The following is a 24730-nucleotide window of genomic DNA, read 5'->3' as shown; positions in this document are numbered from 1 at the left end:
CTTTACTTTTTAAAGTTTTACTACGTTCATCTAAAAAAAAGTGAAAACTCATGCCTCCTATTCTAGGTGACAAAGGTTGTGAAAACCATCACGAGGCGTACCTACCATCCAGTGACAGTTGCAGAAACCTATGTGGAATCTCATCCTAGTACCCCTATTCCAGAAGCAGATCCTGTAAACATCTATCCTATTATTTTTGTTGCCTTGTTGTTACTGCACGGATGTTCTGCATCCTCCTTAACCTGAAAAATAACAGCATTTTTGTTGCTGTCTGGCAAAGTTGTTATTAACAGTGGGGCAGATTTATTTCTGGAAGCTGCTTGTATTCTGGGCCCTGCCATTGTGATTGACTTTCTAGTCTTGAATATAAAGGATTGCTGTAGCATCTGTGAGGCTTTAGTTTACTCAGAATAGCAAAGCAAAGAATGAAGGAAATGGCTGACTGCCTTTTTTGTTTATTTCCGTGCAAACCAGCTTTTTGTTCAGTAGCTTTGCCAAGTTACTGTCTGGCCTTAAGTAAACTATACCACTCAGAGAAGAGTTAAACTGTTAAACATACAAAATTGTTTGGCACTGTCTTATCTGTGACACTTCTGTCCCTCACCCCCAGTTAATAGTTTATTTATCACAGAGGGCGTTATTAGACACCCCACAACCATGATCTGTTTTGTGTGCTGCTAGAAAAGAAAACTAATGATTTTGCCTTTCTTGATGCCAGAATAAAATGTAGATAATGGTCCTGTCTTGATATTGAGCATGTCAGGAATATGTAGATTGTCTCAGTTAAAGAAGTTGGCATGGAGACAGTGCATGGAAATGGTAGACCTCCACTCAAGCTCAAAAGTGGGACATATGAATTGACTTTGGTAATACCCCTACATGTGTTCAAATAATGCTAGTTTCTCATTGAATACATGACAAAAAATGTGTAAGGGAGCTTTTTTCCTTGTCTGATTCTGAAACTTCTGTCCGTGTGTAGTTTGAAACAATTGATTTTGTTTAACTGCATGGCTGCTTGTTATTAGCTAATTGAGTGAGTGTGTTTTATTCTGCATTAATTACACAAGAAAAATGTGTTGTCATGAGCTGTGGAGCCTTCACTGTTGTACCATTGTGTTGTTTGCAGTCAGGTGCACACAGTTTTTGTTACACATTTTCAAAAATATTTTTTGGCTTTAATTGTGCTTCACTAATGACTGGTCATGTTGCATGATATTTCATTTGATTATTTCTTAACTTATTCATCTATATTTATGGTAGCCTCTTTATCATCATTTTATAACATTGGTAATGTTTCTTTGACTTTACCTGATGATATTATAGATAGAAAACTGTGTCATTTGTGGATCATTGGACAGACTTTAGAAAGCTTTTATCCCAAGATCTTGTATTGTAATACTCTTATTTGCTGACAGTCTAGAAGTGTAATATATTATATACATTAAGCAATGTGAGTTTTACAGCCTTTATGTTCACTCTGTGCTAAGAATGGCTAAATGACTTAATTTTGTTGTTTTTTTTTCTGTGCAGGTGACCAAAATGGTAAAAACTGTGACTACTAGAACAGTGCGACAAGTCCCATTGGGTCCAGATGGTCTGCCTGTATTGGATGGGTCCTCCCCTTTAGGCAGCTACACAGATTCTATAGACAGAAGGTACTTGAAGAATGGAGAACGCTTCATTACTCCACAAGCCTCCTCTACCTTAACAAGGTCCTACAACAATAACTATGGGGATTCCTACACAGATGGCCATGACAGTCAATATCGATCATACATCACTCACGATGGCTACTCAGACATGTCTGACAATTATGGCAGCCTCTCCCGAGGAGTAAACTATCGTCCTCGCTATGTATATATGCCAGGAAGTAACTACCGGTCGGAAGATGGGAGCTTTACATTGCCAAACAGACGGGAGAATTATGGTACTATTGCTCAACCTCAGGTGCCTGTAGGTGGTAATGTAGACTTAAATCGATCTCAGCCTGAGCGATTTCAACCTGAGCCTTATGGTTTAGAGGATGATAACCGTAGCCTTGGTGCAGATGATGAGGGTTATGAGTTAGACCCAGATTATTCTACTACTGGTAGAAGGGTGCCAGCTAATGCCGACAGACCAAGAGCCCCCAGAGTAAGGTAATATAATGTTTCTTGGTGCCTTTGTACTTTTACACCATCCTGGAAGTCATAATGCTATAATGTGCCAAGAGTTTCTTGTGTCATCAATAACCATGAAACAGCACATGATACAAGGCAGTGGGGACAGCAGGAATATGGACAAGATAATGCTTCTTTATCTGTTTATTAACTTTGAACTTAGTCCTTTACTTTTTCTTATTTAAAAAGAATGAATTTCCTAATCCAACACAAGCATGTACTGCAGGGTATGTAAGCTGTAGGTAAGTAATAATCTTAAAGTGAGTATGGGGACTACATAACATACCTGTTTATCCAGCTGTGGAAAGAGCCGTTAAGACAAAACATCTTTGCTTTGGTGCCTACCTTTATCCTCTTAGCATAAGAATCCTGGGCAAGTCCAAAAACAGTAGGAGAATACAGGCCCAGAATCAGGACAGATTTTAACTATTGGTCTTATAAACTTAGAAGATTGATAGAATAAGGTTTTGCATTAGCATGTATTTTCTGAAAGATATACAAGTAAAATCTGAAAATCAAATGTCTGTTATTATTTAGTGACTTCAGTCTTTAATGGTTTGCTAGAAGACTACACATTTTATGAGGAGCAGACCAAAAATATGAAGAAAAAATGTGGACAGTCTGCAGAATTATGGTCAGTCAAGAGGTATGCTTTGGTGGATTATAGATGAAAAATAGAAGCACAATAAATAAGTATGCTTTCCACCATGAATTTAGTGAAAATAGGCAAGCCCCATACTTAATGGAGGCCCAAGAAGAAAAGCTACATAATATAATTGCAACAGTACATAGAATACATAACAAGAAATAATGCTGCAAGTAGCAGTGAATGTTATTTTTGTTTGAAATTTAGAGTTGAAAAGCACAGAATTCTGAGACCAAATTTGCAAAATTAGGGGCAATTATTTTTTATCCACACCTTTGGCATCTTGAGATAAGCATAATAAAGACTTGGTATTTCAGGACTCCCCACTGGTGTGTTTGCCATACATTCTGACAACACAACAGTGGTTTGCTACATAAAGAGTTAGGAAGAACCCACTCTTACCTTCTTTTCCTGGAAGCCATGACAGTTTAGGAATGGGCTGTTGACTCTGTCCATCATCTAGTTGCTACCTATATCCTGGGTCAGGAGATTTCTCTCTGACAGGCTGAGCTGTTTTCGTCTGATCAAACACAAGTAGTCACACAATCCATTGACAGCTCATACCCTGTTATGTATCAAGCCATTCTGTGACCTGTTTGCATCTGTGTTGGACTACAGATGCAGTAATTGCTTTTCTCTTATTCCTTCCTAGACAAGATACCCAGGGATACACTTATCTGGAAGGTCCATGAATCTTGTTTATGCCTTTCTCCATTTCCTGTTTTCTCAAAATTCTTGAAGGCCCAAATGAACAGTGCCATACTCACTCTGATAGCCACCTTCTGGGCCCCTATGCAGTACCCTCATCCAGTCATTACCTCTGTGATAACCTCATCTCTTGGGCTGGCGCAGGCCTCTCTTCCTGAGAACCTCCAAAGTCTCTTGTTCCACCCATCCAAACTCACCTGGCATTTAGTCCCTGAAATTAACCACATGATTTCTCTAGTTCCAATATTGGCAAAAGATCCTTCTTATCTGCCTAGGGTGGGCCAGATCCTGACTTCTTCCTAGAGATGTGGTACTAGGAAAACTTATCATACCAAATGGGCAATGTGTCTACACATGAGCCATAATTGGTGATTTGGACCCAGTTTCAGCTAGAATTCTGAAATATCTGTCCTGGATTTTTGAAGCGAGCATCAAAGTTTATCTGGCAGCCATTTTTTAATTTACATCATGGAACAAATTCTGCTTTTCTGTTTTTTTTTTCCCCTTATGTATGCAAAACTGTCTTGAGGGAACGTTCTCTTGCATTCTTGCATCCTCCTTTGAAGTCTCCTGTAACTCTGTGCCATTCTGGAGAACCTAAATCCTCTCTTTGAATGATCATCTTCTAGCTGAACTTCAGTTATTATTCTTATTTGCCATCACTTTGGCAATAAAAATTTTAGAGTTGCTGAGCTTGTGTGACCATCCATCCTATATAATTTTTCACATAGATATCAAGTGTAGTTGAATACCAGTATTTTCTTCGTGACCAAAATTGGTATAGGATGTGATCTAAATCAGTCAGCTGATCTAGTCTTTTTTCCCCAAACTATTTAACCAAGATGAATATTTGTATTTTTGTATGAATGTCCATAGGCAACTCAGGTTTTATGTGAACAAAACCAAGACCGTAAGGAAGAATTCAATGCTGTTTATATTCTTCTCTTTCATGAAGTTGAGCCAAAAAGTATTCAGGGTTATTTTTTTGTATTTGGCTTTCTCAGTGCATTAGATTTTGCTACCAAAAATATGACAACTTCTTACCTCAAACATCAAGTGCTCGTACTGCTAGGCTAGTGGTCACCTCTCAAACTTTCTTCAAAAATATTTTTGTGGGTGACATCTGTATGGCTGCCACATGGGCATCACAGAGTACTTTTTCAAGACTTTATATGCTACATGTTGCCCCTGGGTTAAAATTCTGCCTTTGAAGCATGTTGATGTAATTCTTTTTGGTATAAGTTCAGGACTCTGTCTTGAAGATGTTGGAGATGTAACTTCCAATGTTTGAAAAAAAATTGCAAACTTACATAATGATAGTTCTCCACTGGCAATTTCATCTTCATCACCATTAACACACTCCTACACATGCCTAGCTTTCCACCGGACACTGTCCTTTTCTTCTGAAGGCTCCAGTTTTCAGGTTTGTGAGATCTGGGGAAGGATTCTTTGTCACTGAGGATTATGACTAATGGGGAAGGACTAATGTTGCTTGGGTAAGTTTTCTGAGCTGAACTGACTAAGCATCTACTCGTGTTAGTCCTACAGGTGACTGAAATGAAACTACCATTGTAGATCTTCTGTTTGCTCCTTGGATATTTAGCATTTATCTGAATGAAAGAAGTAATGGTTGTAGCAATGTATTTCATTTTTCAGTTTGTTGCTTCCATAAACATGCTGTTTTCCACCTGGTAAGCGATATAGATGATCGTCAGACAGCGATTGTAACAGCAAGGATGTTAGGCCCATAGAGTGCCAGAAGAGCATGCATTGACCCAACCTTGTTGCACATATATCTTGCATTAACATGCATACATGATTCTTAGTCTGTCTGTGCTAGACCAAGCAGGGTCTCAAGGCTCTTTAACAATGTGGTCAGCTGGAGATCAGAGTGCGCCTAGTTAAGCATGAATATATCATGTAGTTTCTCATCTGAAGGTAGTTCTGTACAATATGCATTCTCGTATGGATGTGATGCATTATTTTCTAGGCTTAACATTCTATCTCTGTATAAATATGTAGCATGTCTATGGATTCTTTGTCTGTATATGTCTCTACATTCATTTGTGAGCTCTTTCCATTTTTGTCTAACCACCTTTGCCTGGGTCTTGGCTGAAAAGGATCCTAGGACTAAAACATCTGTGCACAGATATAAATAAATAAAACTGTCTGTGTTTTGGTAGTAACCATCGTGTGCTGGTCTGTGCAGAATGTCAGTAATTCCTATTCTTAGCTATGGGAGGGCTACAACTTTCCAGCTTGGGAAGTTGATCTACTTATTCATGTATGCCAATCCAAGCAACTAAGTTCATAAGTAGGAAGAATAACACATTTTGAGAGATGTTATATGCCTTTATTCCAGGCTACATAAGACATAATTTAAGAACTCTGTTTTGATAGTAAGGAAAAGACAGGAGCACTGACACATTTTAGAAGTGACAGTCCTAAACTAAGTCGTATTTTTGGTTTACCAAAAATACACAAATGTTTGGATGATCCACCGCTCAGGCCTATAGTGTCCAGTGTTAAGAGTAAAACTGAGGCTTTAGCCATATATGTGGACAGACATTTGCAAAAAGTGGTTGAAACAGGAAAAACCTTTATTAGAGATACGTTTGATTTTAAAAGTAAAATTGAGGTTTTGGAAGTTTTTCCGAGTGATTTGATGGTTACTCTGGATATTCAGTGATTATATACTATGATACCTAATGAAGAAGGGTTAGATGTTGTTAGGTTTGAGCTGATGAATTCAAAGATTTATTCTAAAAATATGGTTGATTTGTTGTTAGAAATTCTAGATGCAATATTAAGTTACAATTATTTTGAATTTAAGGACAACATATACCATCAAGTAAATGGAGTGGCAGTGGGAGCCGCTATGACTCCCAGTTATGCAAATTTATTTATGCAGGGCTGGGAAAGGGTTAATGTTTTAAGTAGTATTTATTCTGAAAAGATTACATTTTTTAGTCGTTTTATTGACAATGTCTTCTTTTTGTGGAGAGGAGATGTTGTGAGTCTCAATGAATTCATAACATATATAAATAGTGTCAATACCTATTTACATGTTACAGCTGAGCTTAATACAACAAGTATTAAATATTTAGATGTAACTGTCGTTAAAAATGAAAACAGACTATTAACAAAGATATATAAAAAAGAGGTGCATAATAATTCTTATTTACATTGTAGTAGTATGCATCCTAAAAAGATGAAAGATAATATTGTTTGTAGCCAGCTGATGCATGTGAATAGATTAACTGAAAATGACAGTGATTTCCAGGCAGAAAGTAAAGCTCTCTGCGATAAGTTTTATTCACGAGGTTATCCAATGGAAGTTATTAATTCATCTCTTGATAAAGTTGAGAAATCAAGGCACAATGAAATTAGACTAGACAAAACAGTAAGAAACTGTAATGATTTTAGAATTTCCATGGAAGTTAGCAGTAGTGTAGATAGTTTTGCTATTAAGAATATCATAAGGAATAATTGGAAAATTTTACAAAGTTCTAATGATTTAAAAGATAAAATAGGTGATCAACCAAATTTTATTAATAAGAGAGGTAAGAGTTTTAAGAATTACTTTCAAAGTAAACTCAGTACTCCTAAGCTTACTTCATGTATTAAGTTAGGTATGTTTAAATGTTTTAATTGTAGATTTTGTGATTATTTGTTTATAGGTGTACAAGAAGTGAATGTTAATGGTTTTGTTTATAAATTAGGAATTATTATACTTGTAAAAGCAAATTTGTAGTCTGTTTAGCAATGTGTCAGTCCTGTCCCTCTTTTTATGTAGGGCGGACTGGTAGGGAATTATATAAACGTATATATGAACACAAACATGCTGTGGAAATAGGGGATGTAAAAAATGCCATTGCTAAACACTATAAAACTAGTAATTGCTCAGTTAATTTTAATTTTTTGATATTAGAAGCAATACCTAACTATGACAAATTATTTGATGCTGAAGATGAGCTGAATTGGCAGGAATATATGTGGCAAGTTAGGTTAAATGCCTGTTTTCCACCAGGGCTCAATAACAGAGATGGTTTTGTAGCCTATTTGAAAAGAAAAGGCATAAAGTATGGAAGGGGTTAATGTAATTTAGAAATGTTCATTACATGTGATTGGTGTATTTGTATTTTAAATGTCTGGTTGGTTTGTAGCATTATTCAGTCGGAGGAAATAATTTTGATGACGAAAGCGCTTACTGTGTAATGTGGTGTTGATTAAATGCTGTTTTGGATGATTCATTACGTTCTTTTTGGTTTATTTGTCTTTTTCATTTAAGAATGTTGGATATATTTTTCGATTGTCAAAAATTACTGGGTGACTGTGTAGGTTAATTATGCATTAGGTAGTTACTTATTTAGCCCTCAGCCTTATTGTTATTAAAGTAAGAAGGGAAATCATAACTAATGTAAGAAAATAGCTAAGAACAGCCAGTGAATTATGTATCAGTGATGACAGGACCATATATATGCTGCTCGTAGTAGTTGTGTTAATAACTGCAGTAAACTTGGAATCAAGAGGTTTCTTATCACATATGAGAACTGAATGTCTGACTTATGAATGTCCAAAAATAAACTGTGATTTAAACAGTGAATTCTGAAATTTTCTGTTAAACTGTTTTGCAGAGCAGTCTTGTTCTAGTAACACCCCCCACTGCTGATACTTACAGCAATCTTAAGAATTAGTATGCATATCTCTGAGTAGGGGGAGTACACAGTGGTACTGCATCTTGGGACTTTGTATATATTTATCACTTCTAGTTCCAGTGTTCCAAAAATTGCAGTTATGGTCTTTTGATTTATTCACGTACACAAAACAGGATCAGCAACCAGCACATACATCAGTTTTAATTAGAAAGTCTCAAGGGTTTAAACCTGGAACCAAGACTATGCAACACGTACAACAGTTGTAATCAAAACATCCAAGAGTATGAGACAACCTTGGATAAAAACTTTATTGTCGTGGCAGGTACCAGTCTTCATCTGAAAGCCCTGGTGGTTTGACTTCTGCTGTACCTAAGGCACACATTGGACCTGAGGAAGAATAATGAATCATCCCATTTCTTCAGTCACAGTTAGGCCCACTCCTGGAAGAACAATACAAGCAACAAGTGACAGTAATCACATATTCTGCCCACTTCCAAACTTTAGAATAGTATTTGCAGATATGAAGACAAAAGGTTGGTTTAGAGTAATAATGGTAGCACACATTTGTGCTGAAATGTTACTATGTAATGTCATTTATTTTTAATTTACTCATTTGATAACTGGGTAAATGAAGTGGTCATCGTGGACTCTCTTCAGCCAAATCCTGGGCCACAAGACCAAGAGTAAATGCAGTATATATTAATAATTTTGAGGTTATCAAGTCAACCAACATTTTATAAGAGGTGTAAGATAACCCACATAGATAACAGGGTGAACCTAAAAAAAATCCACAGACAGTGACCAGAGATCAGGAGTGAACCCAGACCCCAGAGTGTTGAGGATGAGATGCTGACCGCACAGCCATTGCACTGCATCACCATTCATAGGTTCATAGGTTCATACTAGGCTATCTGCCCAAGGGCATTTATAAGCCTAGCCCATAGTTATGTGGCTTTCGCCACCCCTTTAGTTTGAATAAAAACTATGCCTATCATTTTGCTGTGCCTCTGTCAATTGCAGTATTTAAGTGTGATACAATGTCCTAGGTAGCTTTATCTGTATAATTATAATACTAGTATGCAGCCAATCTTTCCTAGTAATCTGTGTCAGCTGTGAAGTAAAATAATTTCCTGTAGACTGAACCTCAGCACTTATTACACTGTATCATTTGTGAAGTGAAAGAAAGCATCCTGTGAGAGATAGTAGAATTCATTAAGTCATTTGCTGCTTTGCATATGAAAAAGTCAAGCTGTATTGTAGTCATTGTTGCCAGACTACAGTTTAACACGCTTGAAGGTAACACCTGTGATTTTTAAATATTAGCTAATAAAACATTGCTGTAGAAACCAGTCACACATTGTTAAGATGCAGATTGGTCCATAAACTGAATTCTAAAAATAAAGCAAGCCACTGTGAAAATATAAGTAACTGTTAAACAACTTCTATGTAAAGCTGTACAGACATACTGTTAGAATGCTGAACAGCAAAGAAAAATGAGCAGCTGTTTAGTTTTCTGGGCTAAGATGGCTGACCCAGTAATAGGCAGAAGTTAAAAAAAAAAAAAAAAAAAAAAGAAAAACATTAGCAGAGACTGCAATAATGCATACTTTGCCTGGTTAAATAAAGGGAAAATATGCACAAGCTAGTTAACCCTGGCAGAGGGGCATAATTGTGGTGCTGTATTTAAAACGTGGATGGAAGTGGGCCAAAATGCATCACCTAGGATATGGTCTGCAGTAAGACGATTCCAGTTTCTGCTGAATCAACAATTTGTTACTTGGGTTATAGTTCCAGTCTGCATATATTTCCTTGATGCAGGAAACCTTTTTAAATCTTATGTACATGGCAGATATTTTATATCTGTTTTATATTCACATTTGATTGTATAATCGTGCAGATAAAATGCAGTTCACGGGCACAAGTTGTAACTTCTGCTGCCATTGCAGAAGCACAAAACAGTGCAGCGTTCCAAAATGTAATATCCACTTATTTATTCATTTGCCTCGGCATTAAAATAGTAAATGAAGGTGCTGCCAGGAATCAGATTCATTGATTGAAAGGGAAATCTTTATTCCACAATCTTGTTAATAAGCCCTAATTTTGCTACTTGACATAGTGCAGTAATATTAATTACACAGTACAGTTAAACCTAAACTTAAGCAAATATATTAAGTAGTTTTATGAAAGTTCTGGACAAATATGAGAGATTTATGATTAATTTTACTTCTAAAATATAAATTATCAGTAGTGTATTCAGAAGTGGATGCATGATTTGCTTTCATTTCTTTTTGTCAAAAATGCATACTGTGCCCAGAATAGTGCTGTCCTGATGGTATATTTCGTCTGAACCTCTTTTGTGTCTGCTAATTATTTTGCTAAAGGAAGATTTCCTGCATACACTCGTTTTTCTTTCTCAACTGACAAGTATTTCGACTCTTCCTTTTTAGCTCCCATTGATTCTTCTGAGTAGTCTGGTGATAGCACTAGTGCATGTTCTGTTTTTCTTGAATCCCCAGCTGTTGATGCCTCATTTTGAGATGTTAGATTTATTATGACAAGGACAGTTTGATTAAACCTAAATACCTTAACCTTCAACTGCTCATTCATTGATGGATTATTTTATTTTAGAGATCCAAATTCAATTAAATTTGTTTACACTTGACATCTGTTTTGGTGACTCAGTTTGGTTGACAAACAAATGGTCTACAGGTGTGCAATATCACACAATCCCCAGGGTTGGGGAATATGCCCTTTCCTCAGTATTGTGAAACTGCAGAGCTAGAGTGATATTTTAGCTGGAAGGGGGCTTGCCTCCATGCAAAAAAGTGTTTTTTTTTTCTTATTTTTTTTTTCACTTTTACATGCACAGAGGTTATTCATAGGTTCATAGATAGGTACTAGGCTATCGGCCCAAGAGCCTACGTAAGCCTAGCCAGCAAGGTTCCATAGCTTACGCCACCCAAGAAAGTTATTTTTCTGTGCCAATGTCCAGCAGACACATAGAAGTGATCCACGGGGTGTATTTCCTATTTCCCATCCACTCATCAAGATTTTTCTTGAAGAGTACTAATGAAGAACTTTGCTTGACATAGATGGGTAGCTTGTTCCAGTGTATAGGAAGTCTCTGGGACAGGAATCTATCCCTCCAGCGTGTCCTGTTTATTGTGATGACAAGGTTTAAGTCCCTAGAGGGTGAAGCTCGGAGGGATTGGGATTTCTTTAGGTGTAGCATGTCCAACAGCTCTGGGTTTGACATAGCTTTATATGTTAGGCAGAGATCACCTTGGAGTAGGCGATATGCTACTGAGTAAAGCAGGAGTTTTTTGAGGCGGTCAGTGTAGGGCATTTGTCTGAGGCCAGTAATCCTCTTAGTGAGGTACGTCTGTGGCCTTTCCAGCTGCTGCAGATTTCTTGTGAGGTACATTCCAAAAGGGACGTTGTACTCTATAATGGGTCTAATGAGTGACGAGTAGTGGGGAACAATGACCTCTTTTTTTCCTGGATGAGAACCCTTTTATGATGAGGTGTGCCACGTAGAAGGACTTCCTGACTACTGTGGTGATGTGACTATCAAAGGAGAGACTACTGTCCACCTGGGTCCCAAGGTCTCTTTCACGCATTCAGTGTTAAGTAGATTGCTGCCTATGTGGTAGTTCATGGGTACAGAGTTTTTGCCAAAGGGGATGACACTGCACTTTTTGGCATTGAGCTTGAGGCCATGGCACTGACACCAGGCATCTGTCTCAGTGAGGCCCTTCTGTAGGATGTCCACATCATTTGGGGACTTGACTATGGCTCCTAGTTTGCAGTCATCTGAGAACTTCATTAGCCAGAGGCCTTCTGTGTTAGCCTGTACTTCAGAGAAGTAGATACCAAACAGGAGAGGTCCCAGGATGGAACCCTGTGGTACTCCACTTGTCACTGCTTTGAGGTCAGATTTGGAGTCTGCAACTTTTACAGTGTGGGTTCTGTCAGTGAGCCAGTTGGCAACCCATCTTGTGACGTAGGGATTTATACCTAGTTTAGTGAGTTTAGCTATAATTCCAGAATGGTGGATGGTGTCAAAAGCCTTGGCTAGGTTAAGATAGGCTGTGTGAACCACCTTACCCTCATCCACGGCTTTGGTGACTGCCCCAAAGAAGTCCATCAGGTTCAGGAGGCATGATCTGCCTTTCACAAACCCGGACTGGGTGGGATTCAGAGTTTGGAGGTTACCAATGTCTTTGTTTGAGTTCCATGCTGATACGTTCCATGGCCTTGCAGATCAGGCTCGTCAGGCTAATAGGTCGATAGTTCTCGGGATCAGGGGTGGCTCCCCCTTTGTGGAGTGGGATAACTGTTGCTGTGCACCATTCAGTGGGCACAAAGCCTGATGCGAGGCTATTATTGAACATGGTGCTTAAGTAGGGAGCCAGTTTGTTCTGAAGTTCGTGTAAAACGCAGTCTGGGATGTTATCCAGTCCCATGGATGCTGTATTTTTGGCTTTAGAGAGTGCAGCTATTACCTGCGTAGTTGTGATTACAGGGACTCTGCATTCTTCCTGTAGAGATATGGGCCCTTTAAGGGGTGAGAGGGGGGTAAAGTTAGCACTGAAACGATCTGCCAGGATATTAGCAATATCAGTTGGTTTTGTAATTTTCGTGCCTTTGTGCTGTAACTCAGAGCAGATCTGGGTGTTGCCATCTAGATTCTTGACATAGCTATAGAATGTTTTGTGGTTGTCCTTGACTTTTGCGTAGTAACATGTTGATGTTTGTAATATTGACGTTTTGTTGTTGACGTTATATATATGTAAATGTGTGTGTGCCTATATATATATATATATATATATATATATATATATGTATATATATATGTGTGTGTGTGTCTGTGTAGTGAAGAGTCTGACAATTAGTGTTTTCTTTTAGACTTTTATTTAAAAAAAAAAGTAATAGTGGTCTGAGGCTCCAGGCCACATGCTTTGTGCATAGCTATGGTGCGATGCCTAGTGCAATAGATGCTGTCGCTCTGTCACATCTCTGTTACATAATCAAGCAAGCTTTATGTCTCACACAGCCTATGTATGGCTATGATAATTTGCCATTCTGTTGTCTTATAGTGAAGTATATACCTAACAGTTTGCCTTACCTCAGTACGTTTAGACTTGCAGTTTTACCTCAGATTACATGGGTGATGGAAGAGTGAGGTACTTATCCTGCCTAGTGTAGTCTAACATTTAAATGGGTAGGCTCACGTGTTTTATGCCCTTTTGAATGTTTCTGTGAATTCCTTCTCCACCACTCATTCTTGTAGTCCATTCCATAGGTCCAAAACCCTCTAATTAAAGAAATATATTCACAGATGCTAGGAGTAATTAGTTAGCTCTGGCAATCTGCAGCCTCTGTCTCACCCCCCACCCCCATCCTTCCTGATCAAGACAAACCCTTCACATTTCCCTGACATAATTTTCTGTGTCTATATCCTGTTCTCCTGTATTCTTTGGTGGTAAGTGAGGAGAGCTTTTAGCTTCTGTAGTGTCTGGTCATACTCATCTGGACTCCTTCCTTCAGCTTGATATTCTCCTTTTTGCCCACAACCCTCAAGATGTCACCTACCTATGGCTCATATTTGATCCATTATCTGTTTGCTTCTAGAGTCTGTACCCTGCAGGAACACTCCGATATTCTGTTGGGTGTTGCCATTGCCCTTGTTTGTTCAGTCCAGGTATGGCCAACACTACTGGATTCTTTTCTTCCTCTTTTGCCATCAGCAACTCTTCCCCCTAATTGATACTTCATACTTTGGTTGCTGTGATGCAGGTGCGATACTTTGCATTTGTCTTCACTGAACCTTAACTGGCACCTTTCAGCCAAAACTGGTCAGCTTTTCCATATCCTTCCACTTCCCCCATCCTTCACTGCTGCCTCTAACTTTGTCATCAGAGAAACAGTAGATCCTGCTGTGCATCCCTCAGCCGTATCAGTTGGATACACTTAGAGCAAGCCTTACACCACCAGTTCTCCTCACCTTGTTATGCAGTCTTACTAAGCTATGACAACAGAATGTTCACTTATGTTTAGTAACATGCCAAGGGATCAGCATGAAACTGGTGTCAACAAGTGACATAAACTGTCATAGACAGCCCTGTGTTCCTTGAAGTCAGATCTCTCATGGAGTCCATGGTCTCCAGTGGGGTCTTGGCCACTGGAGTGTGAATCACTCCAAGCATGCTCATCCATACTTTCTCCTGAGGAGCAGTGAGCTGGCAAAGCTACGTCACTCATCCCCCCCACCCCCAGATCCAAAAAGGACCTGAGGCACTATTTGAACTCTGGACACCTGGGTCATAATCAGATTTTTATCCCTCTAAAATTATTTTACCTTTGAAATAGTATTGTCTTAGTGACAGACTCATTTCAGTGTTGTAACTCACAGGGCATTTTTGTTGAAATAAAAACATCACAATGGTCATGCAGCAAATTTCAGAAAATGATCCCTCCCTTGCACTGTTAATTGTAAGTTATTACTGACCAGTTATTATTTTTCCTTTTATGTTACATAGTATGAGCAGTATGGGCAGCAGACGTATTTTGTCCCTGACATTTCTTAAGTGATATATGATTACTATGATATTGTAAAGGAGCTGACACATACAGGTGGCTTTTACTTCTTTACAGTTCCTTTTGCACCATAAAAAAGGAGGGGTTAGGTTTGGCATAATGGTTAAGGTGCTTGACTTGCAAACACAAGGTGCAGGGTTTGATTCTCAAGTGGGATAATCAAATGGGATAATTGACTGGGCTTAAAATGGCTCAGAAGGGCAGCTAGCCTAAAAGTAATCTATGAACCTATAAGCAAAAATGTTCATGTAGGGACCTTTGTAAAACTGGAAATGAGTATTAGAAATGAGAGTACTCTGAAGTACCTTTGCTTCATTAAGTTTTCATCCATCCACCTAACCATCCATTTTCTGAACCACTCTTCTGTTAAAGGTAGAGATGGTGGCAAGCTGAGCAACATAGTGTGCACTTAGTACCAGAACTTCCAAAAAAAAACAAAACGAAGATAGGAACTCCAGGAACCACAATGAGACAATATTTTTTGAGCGCTTTCTTAAACATTTATTATAGTGAACTTCTTCAGAAAAAGAAGAGACTACCCAAACTCTTCTTTTATAATTGCTATGAAGGAAATGATGTCATAAACATGAGTAAATTGAATAAATCGTAAAACTTGTATATACATTTAAATGCTTTAAATAATTAAAACCCATTAGATGTACCCATGTGGTACAACTTTTAAACACTTATTAAATACAACTACATAATGTCAAAATGAATTTGTATCACTTTTTTTATGTATGTGTTCAAGTATGCTCACAATGGTTTCATTTGAACCTTTGAAAAGTTTGAAAAGTTCAAATAACTGAAGAAGTTCACTATAATAAATGTGAAAGAAAGCGCTCAAAAAATATTGTCTCATTGTGGTTCCTGGAGTTCCTATCTTCGTTTTGTTCATTTTGTATCTCTGTTGAAATGTGAGCAATACACTGAGTACAGAAGGTTTTAAAAATTATACTGGACTCGTACAACTGCCAAATGCACTTAAATGTGAAGTAACTGTTAAGCAGATTTATACATTCTGAAAACCATTTACTCAGTAGAACAGGTATGATGGCACATTCACATACATAAAAGTCTATGTTTTGTGGGGGTTCCTCAGAGTTGTTCTGTTTTGAGTCCAGACTTGTTAGTAGACACTTTTGCAAATGTTTGTTACTATGTCTGCATTTCTGTAGCTTATTTCAGTGGAATGTTGGTCCATACAGCTTATATGACCATGTAATTGAAGTCTGATTGCGTAATAGCATTGCTCATCACAGTACAAATGTCACATCGTTTTTAAAAATGCTTACATGTTGTAGCAAGATTGTAATAATGTAGACAGAATTAGTTCATTACAAGCTACAGTACCACAGTGCTGTCGTAATGAGGGCAGAGTAATAGCTTATATTTAGTAAACTTAAAGTACCATAAAGCAACCTACAGTGGCAATGGCACAGTAGCTAGAGTTAGTTGTAACAGTTCCGCAATCACACTTTTCTTCCTCTGTGATGTTTATACCTCAGTGGTACTCTGATCAGCTTCTGCTTTCCAGAAAGTTACTCGCCTGGGCCAGAAACACTTTGTCATGTTGTGAGGTAGAGAAAGGCAAGCTCAGAAGAAGAGATCTGGCATATTAAATATAGCTGGGGAGATGACAGGTTAGCTCTGGTTGTGGGAAAATTCTCAATGTTTCTCTGGCAATTACTTATTAACCCTCCTCACTGCTGGTTCAGTGACTCATGCATGCTAATATCCATGCACCAACCCCAACTGTAGCACAGAGTGATGCTTGACAGAAAACAGTGCATGCCTCATTCGTATGCTGCTAATGATTAATAATGTGATGTTTGATAGGTATTACACAGCACTGCAGACCAGACCAATAATTTTCCTTCTATGTGGGTGCATCAACAGTAGCTACTCACTCTAATCCACTCCTTGTCCAACATGTACCTTCGCACACCTGGGCAGTACTCAAATCCGTGGCATTATGATCACTGTTAAGGCTTTATCTCTCTGTGTCACATAACTGCTACCTAGTCATACTTTTCTACTCGCTGAACTCTGCATGATCATATATTTTTTTTCTGCATCCTGAAGACTCTCACCTCAAAAAGTCTGCAGTGATGTCTCAAATAAATATCCCAAATTAATGACTTGTAAGAGCACTGCAAAAATCCTAAAAGAAGTGTACAACATTGCGTAGTAGTCTAATTTTAAAGGCCTAGGTGTGGGAGGCATATAGCTACTTGACCACCAAGAAATGCAGCTTATATATATTGCACAATTTTATAACCATTGCACTGCTAAGTTTATTGGAAAAATAATATATATATATATTTTTTTTAATTTTATTTTATATTTGTTGACCAGGATAGTCCAACTGGATAGATGTCCATTTTCAGAGGAGGCCCAGGGAGAAAAGCTCCAAAGGTGGTTACATATGCAATCATCACATTGTACAGATAGAACAAGAGTCATAATAACATAGTACAAATAAAACACACTTTACAGACTCAGTTAAATTTGTACAGTCTCACAAACTTCTAATCTGGCTTAACAAATAAAAACACAGTTGAGTTCCATTTATAAACATAGTATTAGTACACTAGTATGAATAATGATTTAGTCAGGCTTGGAGCAGGAACATAGCCAATGAGACCTGAAATACTCCTTGAGAGCTTTTTTTGAATTGAGAGATAGGGTGGTATCTAGGGTAATGTTAGCAGGAAGTGAGTTCCAAGTTTTGCCAGCAGAGTTGGTGAACAGGAAGCCTCTGGCTGAGTTGTTGGATTTGATGGTTTGCACTACCAGTCTATTAGATGAGCGGAGTTATCTGGGGTTGGAGTGGGGATAGATGATGTTTTTCAGTGCAGGTGTATTTTCTGGTTGGTTAAGTGCTTTGTGAGCCACAGTAAGTTGATTATACTGAATCTGCCTGGGTAGCTCTAGCCATCCAAGATTATTTAGGTTTATACAATGATGCGTTCTATAGGGCAGACCAGTGGCAAATCTAGCTATGTTATTATAGCAGCTTGCGAGTTTGTTGAGATTAGTTTTATTTAGGTTGGCAAGTAAAGGGGAAGCATAGAAGAGGGTAGAGAGTAGACGGGAGTGGGGAGTGGCAGTCCTAGCAGGTGGGGCTAGGAATGGCTTTATCCTAGATAGTGAGCCCAGTTTTCTGTTAATAGTTTTGATAGTTTTGTTAACATGCACATCAAACTTAAGATTGTTATCTACAATAACTCCTAGGAGTTTTGTATGGGCATCTGGGGACATTATGGTACCATTATTAGACTTAATGGAGAGAGAGAGCGCCGAGGATCTTTGGGTGGGGGAGAAAAGTAGGAGCTTTGTTTTGTTAGGATTTAGAATCCGACAGCGAGCGGCAAGTCAATTCTCAACTAGGTTCAAAGTACTCTGAGTAATTGTTAGCAGCTCTGTTTGTAAGGTGCCAGTGCAGATCAACGTTGAGTCGTCTGCATATTGAATGCAGTTAGCTTTAGGGATGACAGTGTGGAGGTCATTAATAAAAATGGAAAACAGAAGTGGTCCCAAAATAGACCACTGGGGGACACCTAGGGTGTTGGGTAGGAGGTTTGATAGTTTGTTCTGCCATAAGACGGCTTATTGTCTACTGTGCAGATAGGATTCAAGCCACTGGAGAAAGTGATTGCCTAGAGACATTGTTGCCAGGGTGTTGATAAGAAGATGGTGGTTAACCATATCAAAAGCCTTGGACAGGTCCAAAAAGAGGGCTGAGGATAACTTGTTGTTGTTCCTGTTGTAGTTTATTGCATTAGAGAAAGTGAGAAGGGCTGTGGTAGTACTATGATGTGGCCTGAAGCCATGCTGAGAGTTAGCCAGTAAGTTGTTTTGGGTTAGAAAGTACAGAAGTTGTTTATGGATGCATTTTTCCATAATTTTTGCCAGAAGTGACAAGATGGCTATGGGTCTATAATTAGATAATTCAGTAGAGTTACCACCTTTATAGCGGGGTATGACATGAGATATTTTCCAGATAGAGGGGACTGAAGCATCTGATATGGACCGGTTAATTAGAATGGAAATTGGGTATGCTACGGTATCTGCAGCTTTTTTCAAATATTCAGCGGGGAGAAAGTTAGCAGCTAGGGTAGTAGGTTTTAATTTTTCGAGTAGAGATTGAATAAAAGATGTAGAGACTGGTTGGAAGCTAAAGGAGGGCTGGGTGCTGGGAATGCTATCCAGTGGATTAGAGGAGTTAAGGGGTAATTGGCTAGCAAGGGCTTGGATAGTTTCAGTAAAGAAACTATTAAAGGTGTTAGCAACATCCACTGGTAGTTTATCAGTAGAGGCTGAGGGAGGTGGAGTGGTGGTTTGACCTGGGTACAGTAATTTATTTATCCCTGCCCAGAATTTTTGAGGGTTATTTTGGTTTCCTTTTTGGAGATGGAAGTTGTAGTTTTTTTATCTAATAGAATGGATCATTTTGTCTCATTTCTTAGTTGTCGAAATTTGGTTTGATCTAGAGTGTCTTTTGTAGCATGCCATGTTGCCCATGCCTTGTTTCTGACTATGATTTTTTATTTGGTTTCTTCAGAGAGCCACGGGGCAGCGTTTGTATGAGAATCGAGGATGGTAAGGAATTTATTGTTAAAGTAGGCGACAGCTTCATCTAGGGGCAAGTGTTTTAGGGCAGACCAGTTTCATGTCTTAAGTTCATCCTGAAACTTACTACGATTGAAGCTTTTACTATTTCTTATTGTTCTATACATAAGCTGATGGGAGTTATAAGATTTGTGCTTGCAGATAAAGGTGAGAAAGTGATCACTGCGGTCATCGGGGATGGCCCCCGATGTATATATTTGGTGGTGGCTATTGATTAGTATCCAATCCAGTATACTATCTTTTTGGTTAAGTTTCCCTATCCTGGTGGGGGTGGATATGATCTGTGTGAATCCATACAGGTTTACATGGGTGGTAGGAGATTGAAAGGAACAAGTGTTCCAGTCCATGTTAAGATCTCCAAGTACTATGGTTTCTTCTGGATAGTTAATAGCTAACCAGTGGAGGATGTCTTCTAGGGTATTGGTATTATTCCCTGGGGGAATGTACATGCAGACTATATTTATGCATTTGTTTTTGTTAATTTGGAACTTGGTAGGAATTATTTCTGCTTTATTGACCTGGGGTGGTTGAATGGGGTCTGAGGTAACATTTAGTGTAGATTTGAAGAGTACAGCTACCCCCCCCCCTCCTTTCCTAGTAGACCGATTGAGTCTAAGTGTATTATACCCAGGTGGTAAAATTTCATTATCTGAGGTTGATGCTTTTAGCCAAGTTTCAGTTAGGCATAGAATATCAGGGGAATGGACTTATAGGAGGGCATGTAAATTATGTACTTTATTTATGCTACGAATATTTAGTTGGCAGACCAGGAGGGAGTTGGGGTACTTATTAATTGATAGTGATTTAACTGGGTTAGTTACATATGTTGTTGCCCCATCTAGGGTGAAAGGGCCAGGGTTTGGGTGAATATCTCCATGCATTGCAAGGTTATAGCGTATATTTTCTATAAACTTCAGGATTTTGTTTATAAGTCATTGATAGTGTTTAGATTTTAAGCTGTTGTGTCTGGGTTTAATAGGCTGATGGTGTATTGTGGTTAAGGAGTTGGTTATAGGAGTAACTAGTGGGTAACCTGTCATATTTGATACAACTGACATTTTGGGTAGTGAAATCCTAGATAATACTGATTTTCATAAGTGGAGAGGAAATATGGAATTAACATGAGGAATAGCAGAGTGAGTAGTGACATTGCTTTGGATGGTAACATAGTTAGAGGCTAGATTAGTGTTGTAGGTTTAGGCCCCTCAGGATATTGTGGCTGGATATTAACTACTGGGGGTGAGGGGTGGGGGCTGGAATAGTGTAAGCAGTACAGTACTGATTGGTTCAGATAGGAGAAAATGGAGGGGTGAATGAGGGATGGGTTAAGTTGAGTAGAGGATTCTTGATTAGTTCAGCCAGAGGGGGTGTGGTATAGTGGCTATAAAACTAGCCACAGTGGGGGCGGGTGGTAATTGGGGGCATGGAGAGTTGCAGAGCAAGCCCGAGCAGGGCTTAACCACACACAAGGATCTTGGAACCTGCAATTAAAGGTAAGTATGCTTAGGTTTCACAAACTAGGCTTTGAATGCTTAATTTTATTGTTTAAATTGTAAGTCAGGGGTATGTATTATTTTCCTTTTTTAACTTACAATTTTTTTATTAATTTTGGGGAAAACTCTGTATTTTGCTTCCAATTTAGATGTAATATATGGGGGAAACTCTGTATTTTGCTTCCAATTTAGATATAATATATGGGGAAATATATGTTAGGCATCTAGCATTCCTACTGTGTAGTTTTAGGGGTTGGTACTGTAATTGGGGCTAGGTAATAGTGCTATAGACTCAGATCAGCAACTGTGGTATTCACAGAGAGATTTAATGAATATTAACCTTAGCAGGGCGTTTCATCATATTCAAATATTGAATGTTTCTGTTTAAGAAATTTATTTCTCAGTTTATTGGGATTGTTTGGCACTGAAGTTGAAATTAACTATGTGAATTTTTATGGTTACTTCTAGTTACACCATTTCTAATATGTATTTTTGTTAAATGACTGCGGTGGTGGTGCTGCGGTAGCGTTGTCGCCTCATAGCAAGACGTCCCATTCGATTCTCAGCTAGAGCGTCTTCTGTGTGGAGGCATACGTGAATGGGGCATGCCTTTGTTGAAGGTTGTGCGTCAGGGCTGGTAACCCAGTATGTAAAAATCCACTACCAATCATTAGCGGACTGGAGTTCTGCTGTGGCGACCCCTAACCGGAAAAAGCCAAAAGACACAAACAAACATTAGACATTTTCAAATGTAACTTCATGTGACTATGTAAACAGCAGAGAATTGTTTACTGTCATTATACGGGCAATAAGGAGTCACAGGATGCTATTAACAAATACAAATTAAATATTTAAAGAGAGATCAAGTATTGTCTGGTCTTTCAGTAAGGGCTCCGTATCAAAAATCCATTTCTGAAGAGTGATACAAGTTTTAATTTTCATGAACTCTTTATGAAGCTTTTCTGAATACATTCCATATTTGCTTTAACTTGTTGCAAGGAACATGTTGTACATGTAACCTTTCAGAACTTAGAAGCTATCGGCAACACTGCAGAAGATACATAATTATCAAGCCACCTTTCTTTTTAAGGTATATTTGCTTTGTAAAAGAATGTCATACATGATGGGATCCAAGTCTGCAGGAAATTGCTACTGGTGAACTGTCTCTGCTAACCCTCTTAGTCTAGATGGCTGATTATGTTTTAGGGTGTGTCCCTTCTAAGAAAGAAGGCAGGTCCACATAAGGATTTTCATAGTCTTTTTGGACCTGAACATTATCTTGAAAGCTGCAAGTTTCATCATGGCTGTACTCCAAAAAGACTTAGAAGGCAGCATTTTAGCAAAACTGTTTTGACAGGAGGTGGCCTTACTTTTACAACCATAGTGCCTTACAGTTCACAGCCAACTAAGATGTTCCATATGAGGAACAAATGGAGATCTGACTTAAGGAGAGGGCAGTCTAGATTTTGGGAGATGTGATTACGGTGTCCAACATCCCTGCTTGATTTGAGGATGCTGCTCCCAGTGAGATACTTTTGCATCTTTTGATCCATGAATTTCAGGTATCTGAGGCCTCTGATGAAGCCAGTTTAGAGGCCACCATGCCTGTGGATCAAGCCACAATCTGTTGAAACTGAAGACTGCCTTGAGGAATTCAGACCAGGTGTCGTGCTTTAGGTATCCATTATAAAAACTCACTTCATAGTGTCTGAAGTATAGGATGGTCAACCCACCAGTTTAATTAAGGAGATTCTCTTTGATAAAGACATGGAGGTCTGACAATTCATACCAAGATTCAGGCCTCTATTGCAGCTGCCCAGCCAAAGGGACTGAAAAGCTTAAACATAGGACTCCCATCCCTAGCTCCCTGCAGTTACTAGCAGGTTCTCTTCCCTCCTCCCTCCTCCCTGTCCAAGCTATTACCCATGAGTGGACCATCATGGCTCAAGGTTTGTTTTTCTTTTTTTTTTTATGTTCTGCAGTCTCTAACCAAGTACAGATCACCATTCAGTGTCCAAATTCCATTTTCCAAGAGAAAAAAGGAGTCCTTCTCAAAGTAGTGATAAGTCCATGGGAAGTCAGAGGGGTGAATTAGACATGTCTACCCCCAGGGTATAACTTTGATACTGAAGGCACCATGTCCTGTTTTTTGTCCATAGAGGAAATGCCATGTAGAGATGCTGTCTTTTTAGGATAAAACAGGACATCAAATGGGAATCCAAAAATGTATCATATGCTCATAGGTTCATATGTAGGTTCTAGACTGTTGGCCCAAGGGCCTAAGTAAGCCTAGCCAACAAGGTTCCCTGGCTTACGCTCCCCCAAGAAAGTTAATTTCCTGTGCCCCTGTCGAGCAGAGCCACAGAAGTGATCCCCTGGGTGTATTTCCTATTTCCCATCCACTCATCAAGATTTTTCTTGGAGTGTTAATGAGGAACTTTGCTTGACATAGATGGGTAGCTTGTTCCAGAGTATAGGGAGTCTCTGGTTCAGGAATCTAACCCTCCAGCATGTCCTGTTTATCGTGGTCACAAGGTTTAGGTCCCTAGAGTACGTAGCTCAGAGGGATTGGGATTTCTTAAGGTGCAGCATGTCCAACAGCTCTGGGTTTGATATAGCTTTATATGTTAGGCAGAGATCTCCTCAGAGTAGGCACTATGCTACAGAGTAAAGCTGGAGTTTTTTTGAGATGGTCAGTGTAGGGCATCTGTTTGAGGCCAGTAATCCTCTTTGTGAGGTACTTCTGTGGCCTTTCCAGCTGCTGCAGATGCCTTGTGAGGTACATTCCAAAAGGGGCGTTGTACTCTATAAAGGGTCTAATGAGTGCCAAGTAGATGGGAACAATGACCTCTTATTTCCTGGATGAGAACCCTTTTGTGATGAGGTGCGCCACATAGAAGGATTTCCTGACTACTGTGTCAATGTGATTATCAAAGGCGAGACTACTGTCCACCTGGGTCCCAAGGTCTCATCACCCATTCAGCGTTGAGAAGACTGCCATTTATGTGGTAGTTCATGGGTACAGAGTTTTTAACCAAAGGGGATGACAATGCACTTTTTGGCACTGAGCTTGAGGCCATGCCTCTGACACCAGGCATCTGACTCAGTGAGGCCCTTCTGTAGGATGTCCACATCATTTGGGGACTTGACTATTGCTCCTAGTTTGCAGTCATCTGCAAACTTTATTATCCAGAGGCTTTCTGTGTTAGCCTGTACTTCAGAGAAGTAGATACCAAACAGGAGAGGTCCCAGGACGGAACCCTGTGGCATCGCTTGTCACTGGTTTGAAGTCAGATTTGGAGTCTGCAACTTTTACAGTGTGGGTTCTGTCAGTGAGCCAGTAGGCAACCCATCTTATGATGTAGGGATTTATACCTAGTTTAGTGAGTTTAGCTATAATTCTGGAATGGGGATGGTGTCAAAAGCCTTGGCAAGGTCAAGATAGGCTGTGTGAGCCACCTTGCCCTCATCTACGGCTTTAGTGACTGCCTCAAAGAAGTCGATTGGGTTCAGAAGGCATGATCTGCCTTTCACAAACCCGAACTGGGTGGGGTCCAGAGTTTGGAGGTTACCAATGTCTTTGTTTATGAGTTCCATGATGATACGTTCCATGGCCTTGCAGACCAGGCTCATCAGGCTACTAGGACGATAATTCCCAGGATCAGTGGTGGCTTCCCCTTTGTGAATTGGGATAACTGTTGCTGTGCACCATTCAGTGGGCACAAAGCCTGACATGAGACTATGATTGAACACAGTGCTTAGGTGGGGAGCCAGTTCGTTCTGAAGTTTGTGTAAAATGCAGCCTGGAATGTTGTCCGGTCCCAAGGATGC

The 24730-nt window shown here is 39.2% G+C and overlaps 1 protein-coding gene across 1 annotated transcript in view; it reads left to right on the top strand.

The window, feature by feature from the left end:
- Window positions 1-24730, top strand: part of ARVCF (ARVCF delta catenin family member) — a 2347833-nt gene that overhangs the window by 594419 nt on the left and 1728684 nt on the right. Inside the window, exon 3 of the mRNA XM_044068704.1 lies at window positions 1531-2138. Within this exon, the coding sequence (XP_043924639.1) occupies window positions 1531-2138 (608 nt within the window). The remainder of the gene's footprint in view (window positions 1-1530; window positions 2139-24730) is intronic.

Source organism: Protopterus annectens, chromosome 4.part0 (genome assembly GCF_019279795.1).
Source record: "Protopterus annectens isolate FY-2018-M chromosome 4.part0, PAN1.0, whole genome shotgun sequence".
In the NCBI taxonomy this organism is placed as follows: Eukaryota; Metazoa; Chordata; order Ceratodontiformes; family Protopteridae; genus Protopterus; species Protopterus annectens.
The sequence above is the reverse complement of the archived record's forward strand: the minus strand, read 5'-3'. Positions and strand labels throughout refer to the sequence as shown.